General features: G+C 41.1%; 1 protein-coding gene across 1 annotated transcript in view; it reads left to right on the top strand.

Moving 5' to 3' along the window:
* LOC306962066 (roundabout homolog 2) overlaps positions 1 to 12,835 on the top strand; it is a 55,636-nt gene extending 42,801 nt beyond the window's left edge. Inside the window, exons 17-26 of the mRNA XM_079555104.1 lie at positions 869 to 1,078; positions 2,956 to 2,998; positions 3,071 to 3,207; positions 4,490 to 4,759; positions 5,284 to 5,413; positions 6,816 to 7,138; positions 10,054 to 10,143; positions 10,239 to 10,415; positions 10,636 to 10,757; positions 12,700 to 12,835. Of these exons, the coding sequence (XP_079411230.1) occupies positions 869 to 1,078; positions 2,956 to 2,998; positions 3,071 to 3,207; positions 4,490 to 4,759; positions 5,284 to 5,413; positions 6,816 to 7,138; positions 10,054 to 10,143; positions 10,239 to 10,415; positions 10,636 to 10,757; positions 12,700 to 12,711 (1,514 nt within the window). The 3' untranslated portion in view covers positions 12,712 to 12,835. The remainder of the gene's footprint in view (positions 1 to 868; positions 1,079 to 2,955; positions 2,999 to 3,070; positions 3,208 to 4,489; positions 4,760 to 5,283; positions 5,414 to 6,815; positions 7,139 to 10,053; positions 10,144 to 10,238; positions 10,416 to 10,635; positions 10,758 to 12,699) is intronic.
* Positions 12,836 to 14,377: the final 1,542 nt, after the last annotated feature.

The following is a 14,377-nucleotide window of genomic DNA, read 5'->3' as shown; positions in this document are numbered from 1 at the left end:
ATCCTGCACTGTCAGTAAAAAAGGTGTTACTTTGGGTTGGGTCCGAATTGCCGTCATGCACAAGCTTAATATAGAAGGTGCAGTTACACGTATGACCTCAGGTGGCAGTAGTGAGTATAAAATGGCTAACTTGCACCTAGCCCCTTCAATGAAGAAGAGGGGTTAATAAACACAGATAAAAAACAAGCCAGTAAATGTATACAAGTAATGTAAAATGTAATAAATAATACAAATTTGATAAATAATAAATTATCTATGTATCACTTTTCCATCTCCATTGGGCACTTTAAGCTTGTTTTTGTCCCGGAGCTACTTACCCATTGACACTCTCTAACATGCACCAGTGTATGCTGACACTGGAGGCAAGGCGGCTGAAGTGTCTTGCCAAAGGACACATTGACAGCACGCACTGGTGGGAACTGGGGTCAAACTGACAATCCTTGGGCTCATGGGAAAAGGCTCTAACAACTAAGCAACTGCCAGCTAACATGGGTGACCTGTGCGTCTTTGCTGAATCATTGGTTCCCTGTAAAGTTCAATACCTTGTCATCTTTACACTGTCTTTCAATCAATTTGGTTGATGCCAGTGTTGAGAACATGAAATAACCTCTTGAAGGTTAAAAGAAAACACTGGATCAATATAGAGGTTTCTTTAGATCAAACTGTTGAAAGTTGACAAAGGTCATATAGATGAGAACTCTATGTTTTGAAAGAAATCATCCTTATTTTTCGCTGCTATAGCTGTCTACTTAGATTTTATCAAAGACACTCGTAAGTCAGGGTTAACATACAACTGTGTCCTTGCAGCATGACAGGTCTTTTTTTCCCCCCTTTATTAACGTTAACTTTCTATCTGTCATTTTCTCAGCTCTGCCGATAGACTCAGCTGTGAAGAAAAGCAGCAATTTCAGCTTATCGGAGCAGATCACAAATGTTATCTGCCAGCCGGCCTTCATCGCGGGGCTGGGCGTAGCGGCGTGGCTGGTGCTAATGGGCTTCAGTGGTTGGCTGTATTGTCGACACCGCAGACGGAAACAACTGGGGCATTACACCACTTCATTTGCTTATACACCTGCAGGTAAATAAGTTACACCAGATTCAGTGTTTTATTTAGTGGTTAGTTTTATCTGCACAAAGTGAAAAATCAGGACACGAGACGACATACTCTTCTGGTGTAGCCTATGGGCCTTACATTTAAACTCCAAGCACCCCATCTTTATGGTGTTGCTGATAATATAGAAAGTGGTAAACTTAAAAAACAAAAAACAAAAACATGTTGTTAAGGACGTTTCTTCTTCTGAGCTCTTGTGGTCAGAATGTGCAGCGAAATGTTCTCAACTCAACCAAACCCATTCAAGTCAACGATTTAAGCTTCTCTACGATTAATTGTTCTTGGACGAATGAGAGCCTTCGCAAACTTTTGAAAAAATGATGTGTTATGTTTTGCAACATATTCCTTTTGAAATAATATTCATTTCAGATTCACCTGCTTTTTAATCTGAACAATTTCTAAGTAGTTCCTGCAATGTGTTTGTGTTTTCCTTTTAAGATATATAACATATATAAGATTGTTGATGTTCATGAAAATTTGGAAGAAAATGTTGCAGTAAGTTGGCACGTTTTTGGACGCTTTTTTGTTGTGTTTTTGTCACGTTTTTATCCCTCTTTTCTTGCGCTTTCATCCTCGTTTTCATCGATTTTTTGACACTTTTTTCAAGAAGCTTTTAGACTTAGGTAAACCCCAACTGGAGAAAGTGTGCTCCATTTGGGGGTCATTCCATGCATCAGGATAGCATCAAATGTAAACAAGACAATAATCTTATTTTGACAGGATACAAGTATTCTGATGTTAAAAATCATCTGTTCAAATCTATATAGTATTAGCCTGGCCTTAGCCATCCAGAAACTCAATTATCAATTCCCTACACGTACGTCTGGGTCTGATCTCAGTGGCTGCTTCACTCACTTGGGCCATTACATACGTCACGATCAAAATCAGATCCAATCGTGTCAAAGGAGCTCATCCCTCCCACCTGATAACGGAGCTCAATTGTGAAGATCCAGACCCTCTGAATGAAATGAAATGAGTACGAGGGTAGGGTAAAACCAGGCTAATATTTATGAACTTCTCTACACTAGATGAGAGAAACTTCACTTCTGGGACCACTAGTATATAAGCTACGTGTTAGTATTGGAAGGGAGTGCATAAAGAAGAAAAAGAAAGGTTTATCTTTCAACAAATTACAGTGACAAAGTTCCACTGAAGCGTTAGAAGTATCCTGAGCACTGAGCAGTGATGAATCGTTTTAATTCCGACGTTGTATTTTGCAGCGCCATACGATATGATAGACTTCACAAATTCAGTTAATTAAAGCATATCTATCTCCACAGGGCATGTCTCACGTCTGGTAAACAGAATCTTCTGAAGACAGTCTGCATTATCTGTAAATTGTAACCTCTGCGTTTCATTTTGATCACGCCCTTTGGCTTGGGGAGCACATAAACATACAGTGTCAGTTGTTTTTCGACTTTGAAACATGCACAGAAAAAGATTTTGCACTTTGAAGCACAAACAGTAAATGACATTAAAGAACATTTTCACCGAAAGCTCAATGCAGGAGAATTTGGAGGGTCTCGCCCTAACTCTGGGACATGCATAGTGTAAGCCAGCGAGTGCACACGAACAATTTTGCTGCTGCCAATGTATTGCATTTCTTAATCAAATTACATTGATTTGTGCCGAGGGCTTTTCTTACGGATCTTTCAGTGCACTTACTGTGTGTTAGGTCAATACTGCACTCCATATCCATCATCGGCACATAATCTGTAGTATCATTTTGGCTTAAGCATAATGCAAGTACATTTGCAGCTTTACACAGTAAATCTGTTGAAACTAGTGATAAGCAGTGAGAGATTTGTATTCAAACATATGGCTAAATCTTTCTCATCTTGCAGTAGGCTTTGCTCACAGCGAGGGCTCCGGGATCATGAACGGAGGGTAAGCCACACCGATCATTCAGCGTGGCTGTAAAAGCTAAGATATCATATAATAAAATCTCTAAATCTGTAGACCTGGCATGTTGGGATCCAATATGGGGAACTATCCATGGCTGGCTGACTCTTGGCCCGCTCCGAACCTCATTCATAACAGCAAGGAGCCAGGGGACTGCTGCTCCAGCAAACTGGACTCAGAGAAATACTTCAACAGTAAGTACTGGCACCTTTACCCATTTAATAATGCATCTACTGATCTTTTCTATACTTAGAAGTTGTAGAGTTTGTTTTCATCAATGCGTGTGCTAAAATGAGCAAAGTGTAAATTGTCAAGTTCATTGGTGCAAGAAGTAGAAGTAGTTGCTTTACTTCAAATTGACATGAACGTAAATTAATCAGATGAGAGTTAGTGGTAGATTGACAACATTCCTATGGCTTGAGTACGTGCTGTTTTTCTGAAGCTTTTGTATACACCCACTGCACTTTCACACAGCAAAAAGAAATGTTTAAACCAAAATAAACACTTATAATCCAGTTCAAATTATGTGGTGGGGTAGACAGTACAGATACCTGCTGTAAAGTGTGGCACAGTACAGTGTAAGTGTGCTGCTTTTACTTTCCACCTCTGGTCCGATTCAAACAATGAGTCAGCGCTTCTATAAAAGTGTGACTCTTGTGTGGGGGCGTGCCCAGTTTGCAATGATCACTATCTAAGAAAAAAATGGAAAAACTGTGAATGTTAAGGATAATAGAAATGCATCTGTTGTCAGTGGCGTAGCAAGGTTACCGGGGGCCTCAAGCAAGAATGTCAGGAGGGGGCCCTCTGGCGCCCGATTGGTGCTTTGTAAGTGATTACAACTTATATTGTAATCACTTAGGTAGAAGGTATAACAATTAGCATATCTTATTGTCTTGGTTGCTTGGTCATTTTGAACACTCATTTTATAAAGAAAAATGTACTATTTTAAACGGCATTTATTTTACCTGAGAACGTTAGCTTTTTTGAGATATTTGCATGCAAAACAATCAAGGCAGCTAAAAGAAGGCACTTCCGAGACAGACAGATGGCCATACAACTACAGTAACTTATACTCACTGCTCACCTTCCTCCTCTTTCTCCTTATTTTCTTTCCTTTTTGCTGCCAAAAGCAGAACTCCTCCACATTTTGTCAAAGCTGGGTCTGTTTACTCCAACACGTGATTTGCGCGATCTCTCTCTTTCTCTCCTTCTCCTCTGAGAAGCAGGTGAGGGAGGGGCAAGTTTAGCTCATGGGGCCCATTCAGGGAATATATGACGGAATATGCAATGACTTTATTCTCTTGACTGTTTCTGTCAAATCTGTTGGCCCTCTGGGGGCCCTGCTGGCTTGGGGGCCCCAGGCAGATGCCTGCCTTGCTTAATGGCAAGCTACGCTATATGTCTAAGAACCTTACCTACCTTACCTTAAAATGAGTAACTGGAAACTGTAACGTAATGTGTTCTTTTCTTATGCAGGTCTTATGAACTACACCAACCAATCAGAGAAGAGGAGCACAGCCTCGAATGACAGTCCCATCTACAGCACAATCAACACGACGGCAGATGATGACCTTTTAGCGTATTATGACACATACTCCACCAAGTCCTACTCCCAGGGCCCAGACCCATACAGCAGCAATCCAGCTCTCTACAACACGGGGCTGGTGGACCTCGACCAGTGGACCATCCAGTCTGGACAGTCCAGCTCAGAGTATGCCAAGCTGCAATACACCAAGAAGAACAATGGTGAGAAATTTAGTTTGTGCATGGCATGAAGAACAGAACTTATATATAGACACTATGTTTAGCAAAAAATAATACGGTGCAACCTACTGTATGTGGATTTTCAAAGCAGTGTCCATCGTGTTATTCTGGCGCCTGCCCTTCATCATGACATACTGTAGAATTCATAATGTTGTGAATGCAGCCTATTATCGTGTTCTGGGTCATATCTGAAAGCGATGTAGCATGGAGGTTGAAATTTTCTGCATCAGCTGCCCCCCAGTCACAATGTGCATAAATTACAGTGTCATTTTCACAGCACAAAACACAACAGTTCAGTTACTTTTGTATTGCAATTCAAATACAGATGACAGCGATTTAATCATTGAAGAATATATTCACGTTTAGAATCCAGCATAGCACTTCTGCTTCTTCATAGTATTTAAAATATTTTATTTAGATGCTTACATTTTAGAGGTACGTTGATGAACAGCAAAAATATGCAGTTGTTGCTTACTGTGAATAAGTATTTAATGTCTCTCAAACAGATAAACTGTTAAAGCAGAGGTCTGCAGGAGTAACCTCAAAGCCCCCTCTGACGTGGATGGACGTCCTGTCTCTGCCTCTTTCTGCCAGTCAGGACAGTTGTACAAAGACACACGGGGAACAACCAAACAGGTATAAAAGAAAAAGGTCTCTCTTGTTTTCAACACAACACGCTCCTTCCTTTCAGTGCACTGTCAAATCTTCATTTAGCGTGAATATTAATAGCATCAAGGCAGTCCCCAAATGACACCGCGAGTTACAGCTGACAGATATCAAACCTTCCCCGTAACTCTGTGCTGTCAAGCCAAACTTGAGTGAAGTTGTGTGTGTCTGGGGACTCGGTGAATTAACTGCAGCCTTGTCTCCAGGCGCTGAATACATTGAGCTCAGGGGTTACTGGAGGGGGGGGGAGCGGCTGTTCTAACTAACTCTGACAGACGAGATGCGGACGTAACGGGGTGGCTTCTGAGGGCTGCACTCGCGGCACCAAGTCTTTTGTAATGACATTAACTTGAGTCTGACAGCTCGAATTAGCACTTTGCCTCTTTAGCGACATGTCCATCATTAAATAAACTTTGACAGTGCTGCGTGAGTCAGGGATGTTCTTCATACTGCTTTGCATTAAGCATTAAAGAAGAACTAAGTAACTTGTTTACCTTAATAAATCCTTTTTGTAATCCCTCTGGGGTAATGGGATGATTGGGGGGTCTTTCATCTCCCCCTGGTGACTCTGGCCAGAAAACCACAATTTCAACTTCCCTGCCCCTGGGTCTTAGGCTCTAATACACACTAATGGAATCACAAAGAAGAAGCTAACATGCTAATGAGCAAAGCTAACTGCGGGTTAGCGCCACATAAACAGTCTTTACAGCCAAGTTTTAGTGAAAAAAAAAAATTCTCCATTGTGTAACTGGATGTACAATATCTCTCTCTCCCTTTGTCTTTTCTGTCAGCGTGGTATTTACTCTCATGGACAATTAATGAGTAAAAAACGCAGCATGCTACAACACCTGCAGTGGCGCTTATGGCTTCTAGGGGCATGAGTTACTTAGTTCTGCTTTAAAGGGGCTAGGTGCAAGTTTGTCATTTTATACTCACTACTGCCACCTCAGTTCATACATGTAACTGCACCTTCTTTATTAAGCTTGTGCATGACGGCACTTTGGACCCGAGTTAACACCTTTCTGAGTGACAGTTCATGATTTTAGAGGCAGTTGTGGTGAACAGGTCTGGGCTCAATCTACGCATTTAGGACATGGCTGGAACATGTAGGGGGAGGAAAATACATTATTTTAACATTTTTAAACTCTGTATAGTCCCTTAAAGGCTTGCGATTAATAATGTTGTTAGCATTGAGCACTCAGGGACTTATATTGTTTGTATGTTTTCTCCTTCAAAAGATTATCCTCCATTTTAGTTTTACTAAAAACTCATAACTCAGTGGACACACGCAAGGCCCTGGGAGAAGGATGTGTTTACCATATAGCTTGTTATTTAAACTGTATTTTCACTTTGGTTGATTTATTTTCTTAAGCCCGGGAGATGAAGACGAAGACTGGTGCCCTCCTCTCCCTGCCAGGACTTATTTGGTGGACACCTCCAAAGAAGAACTTTCTGATCTAGCGTCTAAACAGGATGTGCAGCCGTACACGACAATCTTCCTGCCCTCCGCCCAGAGAGATCGTCTTCAGCCCGACCACAGCTCAGATCTCCCGCCCTTTGATCTCCTGTCTCAGCAGCGCCCGATCTCCCAGATCTCCCAGTCCAACCCTGACCTGTTTACGAACAATAAAGAGGAGGATTTCTACCACACGAGCCACTGGGCCGACACTTTTAACAGCGATGGTTTCTGCAAAGGTCAGTTTGAGCTCCATTCCCACACTCATTCAAAACATTTGGACTGAAAAGTAAAACTCATGTCCGTTTTTTCAGAATAGTTGTACAAGAAACAGTAGCAGAGGCAACGCTAAAAACAAACTTGGTAAACCTTGCCAAATTGTATTTCCTGTACATATGTGAGACAGATGGGCTATAATGCAACGTGGTGGCTGAAGTGTTTTGCCCAAGGGCTCAACTACAGTATCCACTTGGTGCTTTTGTGGAGCTGTCACTCAACAAGAGCTCGATTAATTTTTTTGTATTCACCTTTTAACCTCTTAACCCCCACCTGAACCGAGCACATTATCTCAAGTTTTGGCTTTACCCAAATCTAAAAAGCTTCTTGGAAAAAAGCATCAAAATAGCAACAAAAACGAGACGAAAACAAGGATGAAAAAGTATCAAAAAGTGACCCTAAAAAGTGTGAAAATGCAGCAAAAAAGTGACAAAACTCAACAATATTGTGGTAAAAATGAGATTAAAGAGGGGGTATTATGCTTTTTTCAGCCACATAGCACCAGTCTATAGCACACTACAATGATGACCAAACCTTCTGTTGGTCTGTCAATGCAGTAAATTAGAATAACTGCCTTGTATAAAATTGCTCTTTCAAAATGGCGGTAGCAAATGACTTGAAATAGGCCTCTGTCTCTTTAAGAACCTCTGACCCTTTCCGACACGCCCCCTCCGCACGCTGTCAACACTGCGCTCGTTGTCTCCAGTATTGAAACTACGATCGGTGCATTTTAATTTTTATTGTTGGAAAGGAGCTACTGTTTATCACTTTGTGAACAATGGCCACACAGGATATTATTTGGAGACGAACCTTCCACACCGGACGCTTGGAAAGGGCTCTTGCCTGAAAAATAACTGCTGTTTGGAGGCTCTCTCTTTGCTACTGCCATGCCCTATGGATCTCTAACTATACCCCCATGGACGACACCAGGATCTGCAGGAGCCCATACGATTCAAAAGACGGACATTATCTGTGCAGGTGGACAATGGTTTTTCGAGGTTACCCGTTAGCTTGTTATAATCGACTACAGCTCATTGTTGATGAAAAGTCTGCAATAAACCACAAATGTGTAAAGCCAGGCTCATTGTGTGATCATCGTATAGGCTGCTTCAAGTAGTTGCCTGCTTTATTGACGTTATTTGTGCATAATATGCTGCCTGTTTTCAATGAATGTTGTGAAGGTGAAGGTTGTTAGCTTGTCGCGGCTAATAGGGCCTTAGCTCCGGGAGAAACCACTCGGCTACGACACACTGCAGATGAAATGTGAGCAATAAACTACAAAATCAACAAGCCCGGCTCCGTGTGTGATCATCATAAAGGCTGCTTCAAGCAGTTGCCTGTTTTAGTGACGTTTTCAATGCATAATATGCTGCTTGTATTCAGTGAATTTTCCCGTTAGCTTATCGCGGCTAGCTTGTTAGCTCCGGGAGAAAGCCACTCGGCTATGACCCATTGTAGATGAAATGTGAGCAATAAACTTCCAAATCAACAAGCCAGGCTCCGTGTGTGATCATTGTTAAACGGTTCTTTATGAGTGTGGTGGTTTTATTTACTTTATTTGTGCATATTTCTCGTTTTCACGTGATGACTCGAGGTTTAGCTTAGCATTAGCTTTCTCCGGAGGCTCTGTGCATCATCAAGGCCCAGCGCAGAACCAGACACTGAAATAAGCGTTCTTGTCACCGGTTTTAATCCTGGGTGTTTAGGTAACAGAAACACTGATGTGTGTCTTTGTAAAAGTGTGCTGTGGCTCCGGTTCACAACACATGAAGCTAATCCTCCATGATGACTCTGTTTACATCTTAGGGCTAGACACTGCGGGGAGGGGGTTCTGCTGAGGGGCAGTGGTTGGTTACTCGGCTGGTGACGAAAGGTCGGAGGCGTATCCTGGAGGTCTGAGGCGTTTCCTGAAGGAATCAGGCGTTTTATCCCTAAAATGGCTGCCATCAGAGTTTTTACAGATTACTCGAAAATACGTGAATGTGCCAAGGCAACACTTCAGTCATGTTTTTAATGAGGGAATGACTTAATAATATGATGTAAAGCTTGAAAAAGTCGATTTTGCATAATACCCCCCCTTTAAGTGAAAAGAGTGACAACACGGCAACAGTGCAAGGAAAGAAATCAGATCAGTTTTGCACCGTATTTTCTGGACTATAAGTCACACTTAGTGACTATCATAGTTTGGCTGGGGGTGCGACTTATACTCAGGTGTGACTTATATATCAAAATATATAATTTCACATGTTTGTTATTGTCACAATGACATCCACTAGAGGGCGCTCTAGGCTTGTGTATCAGTATCTGCTACTCCTGTACCACAGAAAATTTGTAAAACGGTTATCAACGGCAGCAGAAAGAAAGTGTGGAGTGAGTGAGAAACTTGGACTGGCTCTTACTGCAAAGAAGAAACAAGAAAGCTAATCGCAGGCTATAAATAAGATGGCCACAGCTAGAGGAAAGAGTTTGCAAATGAGAGCTTGAACAATGTGATGCCACGAGAGGCTTGTCAACGGTGCTGTTACGCCTCCATTCCCAGGTAGTTGCCAATTCTGGTGCGACTTATAGTCCGGAAAATACGGTAGGTCTTATGTTTCAAATGAGGCGTTACACTGGCTTATAGGCTGCAAGCTCCAGTCCTGAAGCTTTTACATTTGGATAATGCTGAACTGGAGAAAGTGCACTTGGTTAAAGACTGGGTGTAAGAGGTTAAATTAACACAGTAAGAGTAAGAAAAGGTTTGGATACATCGCGGCAGCTCTTGTAAAAGGAAAGTGTTTTAAATGGTGAAAAGTGTGGAGAATCAAACTGTATTTTGTTAGTGTCCTGCTTATTGTTTTTTTGTTTTTTTAACACAACAAATGCTCTTTCTCGCCAGAAAAATCTCCCCCCAAGTTGAGCCGACCCAGGGGCAAGAAGAAGAGCCCTAAAGATGTTCAACTCAGCAGAGACCTTCAGGGACTTGCAGGTACATCCCGGGAACAAGAGTAGAAAAGTTATTTTGAGCACTTTCCGAACCAAGCCACATTATTGCTGCTCTGCTGTGTGTAAAATTGTATTCAGGTCTGCCCCCTCTGCCTGCCCCTCCCCCCACTGAAGACTCCCTAAAGCTGTTAGCAGATGTCCTGGGCCACAGCCGAACTGACAGTCATCATGAGCGCAGCGATGTATCTAGTCTTCAGAGGAGGGCGGGATATTTGTCTCCGCAGCGGACAAGGCCCACGAAATGGACTTTACAAGGTGTGGAGGACACTCAGTTATTGCTTTTTTAGTTCTATGTGACAACAGAGAAATATCAGCCCAACACAATATTTATACCAGAAGTTACGTGAAGTAGTCCCATAATAATGACTTTAAACTGTTGTAGGGGCAAATCAAAAATCTGTTAATTTGCTTGGAAATGGTTTTCACAATTTTGGCCTGTAATATGTCAAACTCTGATGTGTTTTATTGTGCGCAGATGAGAATGTAGACCCATATGCACAGTCAAGTTTTGTGCCCAAAGTGCAGATGTCTGGGTACGGCTCTCTTGGTGGGGCAGTCCTCCCACGGCCCTCCACATCCAGACGGAGAAGAGACGAGGTAAGTCTGTCTTACAGCCCATACTCGCCTTCATATTGGTGGGGGAAAAAAAAATATTCAAGCTCCTAACTCCCACCTGAACCAATCACATTTCCTCCAGATTGGATTTACCCAAATCTAAAAGCTTAAAAAAGCATCAAAATAGCAATGAAAGCGAGGATGTAAACACAACAAAAAAAACGTGATGAAAATGACAAAAAAACGTGACAAAAAAGCGTCAGAAAAGTGACACAAAAATGTGACAAAAAAGCAATGAAAAGGGAAAAAAACTGAAAAAGAGACGAAAGCACTTCAAAAACTCTAAAAAAATGTGGCCTTACACTGTGGCTCTCCACAAAAGCCACAAAAAAGCCATAAACAATATTGTGGCAAAAATTAGATGGAAAAGAAAGTGTAAGGGTGTACATCGTGACAGTTTTTGTAGAAGGAACGTGTTACTTTCTACTTTGGCCCAGGCTGGTGAGGAAGCACCAATGGCCTAAATTTTACTATTTTGACTATAAGTAAATATTTAGGTAACATTTTGACTATTAGTCAACATAAATAAAAAATACTCAGATTGAAGTCAAAATAATAATTATCAGTATGTTGCAGAATATGCAGAAAAGTGCAAAGATGAAAGACCATTCACGCTCTCTCCCCTTAACCTCTGGTCAAATCGATTCCCGTTTAACCCGCTGCTGCTCCTCCTCTCTCCTCTGTCTTTCTTCCTCTCCTGTCTAACTCATGCCTGTATCTCCTGCCCCTGCTCGCTCTCTCTCTCTCTCTCTCTCTCAGGACAGGCACAAATGTTATGTGAATGGGCTAAATGACTAAATACCTCCTTTTCAAGTTAAATTTCAAGGAAAATATTGTTGACAATTTTGAAACACTGATGCCGCAGAATTGATCACTGATTTAATCGTGTGTATTTTAACAGCCTATTTCGGGTTGAAGACGTTAACGGGATGTTTCTGAGCCATCCACAGGCCGATTGGAGCCAAATAAAAATTCAGAGAAACGTTAGACTCTCACCTGTCTCAGTCTTGTCATGGGAACTCGCTGTGCTTTGTCAAATGCGCTCCACGGAGCGAGACACCACACCCCCTCGAAGACAATGCTTTATAACAAAGTAAACCTTCGAATTTATTATGTTTCATGGTGAAACCAGCTTAAAGTAGTATCTTACTGAGTTGCATCCATATTCGAACAATTAAGTTGAATGTTTTTTAATAAATTAGCCCTATTTGGATTTGTCTTATGAATCATCAAGGCAGATAAAGTTGCGGTCGCGGAAAGTTTAAAATCCCCCCATGGAAACCACAGCACAAGATTTTTTTTCCCGCAATGTCAAATTTAAAGTAGCCCAATTGTGCGGGAAAACCGCAGACCTGGCAACTCTGCTAACAAGTAAGGCTAACTGCTTTATCTGCTATCTGCTAGCATCACTGAAACAGTATTTACAGGCAAGTTTGAGTGAAAAAAATTACCTATTGTGTAATTGGATGTACAAAGACTTTCTCTTTTCTGTCAGCGTAGTATTTACTCTCACAGACAATTAATGAGTATAAAAACGTAACTTGCTACGACACTTGCAAGTAGTGCTTATGGCCTCTAGGGGCATGAGTTACTTAGTAACGCTTTAAGTAATCTGTTTGTTCAGGGGTTTTTTGTCTTTGGTTTTTTTCAAGGAAAAGTGTCAAAATCATTGGATGAGGAACAATAAATGTCAAAAAAGTGCTAAGAACTGTTAAAAATCTTTTATGGAACTACTGTGAGAGCTGGAAGACTCTTGCGAAGGTGCAATTTTGCAAGTGTGAAAAATGTCATTGCATTGCTCACTAGACTGGACCAGCCTCAACCTCCTGCTTTTGGACTTTAATAAGACTGAATAAAGGATCTCAATCTGACTAGCACCTTTATGATTGCCTACCTTATGTTTTCGTTGTTTGCTTGTTTTCAGAATCTCATGTAGACCGGGCTGTGACGTGGCGCTCGTGTTGTGTTGCCATGGTACCAGAGAAACACCAGACAAAAGGAGTATCGTATCGGCGTGCCATCTGCCTCTTCACCACGTCCCTCTGTGTCATTTATTGAAAGAATTTATGCTCAATCTTTATTTTTGGTGATTTGTCGTCCTCCCACTCATGTACAGTATATAGGACTATTTACATTTTTATACATGTAATTAGATACATTATATGAATAGAATGGCTGGGTTGAAAGGACTCAATATTTTTGAACACAGCTTACACATATTGTACAGCAGATTACTGAATGTATCATCCTTTGGCTGGTGTTGATGTCACATTTGAGTGGCTGTGAAAGACGGGAGGTTTGTGTTTGATGGGTGTGTGCATGTGCAGTGTTAGTGTTCTGGACTTTCCATGTATGTATTATCGTACCAAAACATCACACGGTGGGTTGTCTTTTTTTTAATGAATTATAAAACATTTGTTACAAAATACCTGTGTGTGTCGTTGTGATGCCAAATTCTTTCTGGAGTTAATCGTGCACTTAACAAGTTCTCCTCAAGTCTCAAAGCACTTTACATTATTCAATTATATATGCAGGCATTGATGGTGGTAATAGAAAAGCTGAATCATCATCTCTGGCAGAAATAGGTAGTGACGTCTTTCCCAACCTTGGAGATAGAAAGCAATGCATAATATGTAGGAACAGTTTGCTGCTTCTGCTGTGACAAGAAAAAAAGTAATTGTGAACTTTAAATGATTGACATAGATGAATAGGGAAATGCTTGCGGACATCAGTATGAGTAAGTTTGTGATTTATTTGCCATTATACAAATACCCTCACCCTACACATGAATATAACACAACACTGGATTTAAAAACCCAGCTTAAATTGTTCACTTAAAATCAGCTTAGCACAAAAACAGCGCCAGTATTTAAGTGCGCGTCTCGGGTCTCAACAGGTATAGGCTAAGAAAGTGTGCCATCTAGTGGGAAAACGAGAAAGGACCATTAAAACGTGCTAATCCAGCACCATTTTCCCTCATTGCTATTCAGGTGACTAATTTTTATCTTTGTGTAGGAGAATGATTCAGTGAGTTTAGGAGCCCTGTAGAGACCATAATGCTCTCACACAAACCCGCCTGCCAGCTCATCTCTCCACACTCTGCTCACTTGACCTTGAGCACCTTGTATCTGTAGTGCACAATTGTTGGAAGAGTTTCAAATATTGTCAGGTCATTAAAGGCCCTATACCTGATTTTTATTTTGTTTTCCTTTTGAATTTGTATTTTTTTTTTTTTTTATCTGATCAGGGAATGCACAGAATACACTATTTTTTTTTTTTTTAAATAGAGAAGAGATGTCATGTGCCAGCACAAAATAATAATTTAAAAAAATAAAAGCTAATTGCCATGCACAGTAAATGGACAAGTTGATGTTATACTTACAAAAGTTCATAAAATTGATTCAGAATATTAATACAAGGAAGCATTACTTCACTCACATCATGAAAACACATCATAGAAACTATCATTCACTCACCATTTACATATCAGTCATTCAGTGTGTACAGGTTTGCTTTTATATAACCACTGTATGGTCAGGTGTGCAAATGTACAACAGTTTGTGAAATATTGTGCTCCAAAGGAGGAGTGCTCCAAAGGCTCT

Source organism: Gobius niger, assembly GCF_951799975.1.
Source record: "Gobius niger genome assembly, chromosome: 1".
NCBI lineage: Eukaryota > Metazoa > Chordata > Actinopteri > Gobiiformes > Gobiidae > Gobius > Gobius niger.
The sequence above is the reverse complement of the archived record's forward strand: the minus strand, read 5'-3'. Positions and strand labels throughout refer to the sequence as shown.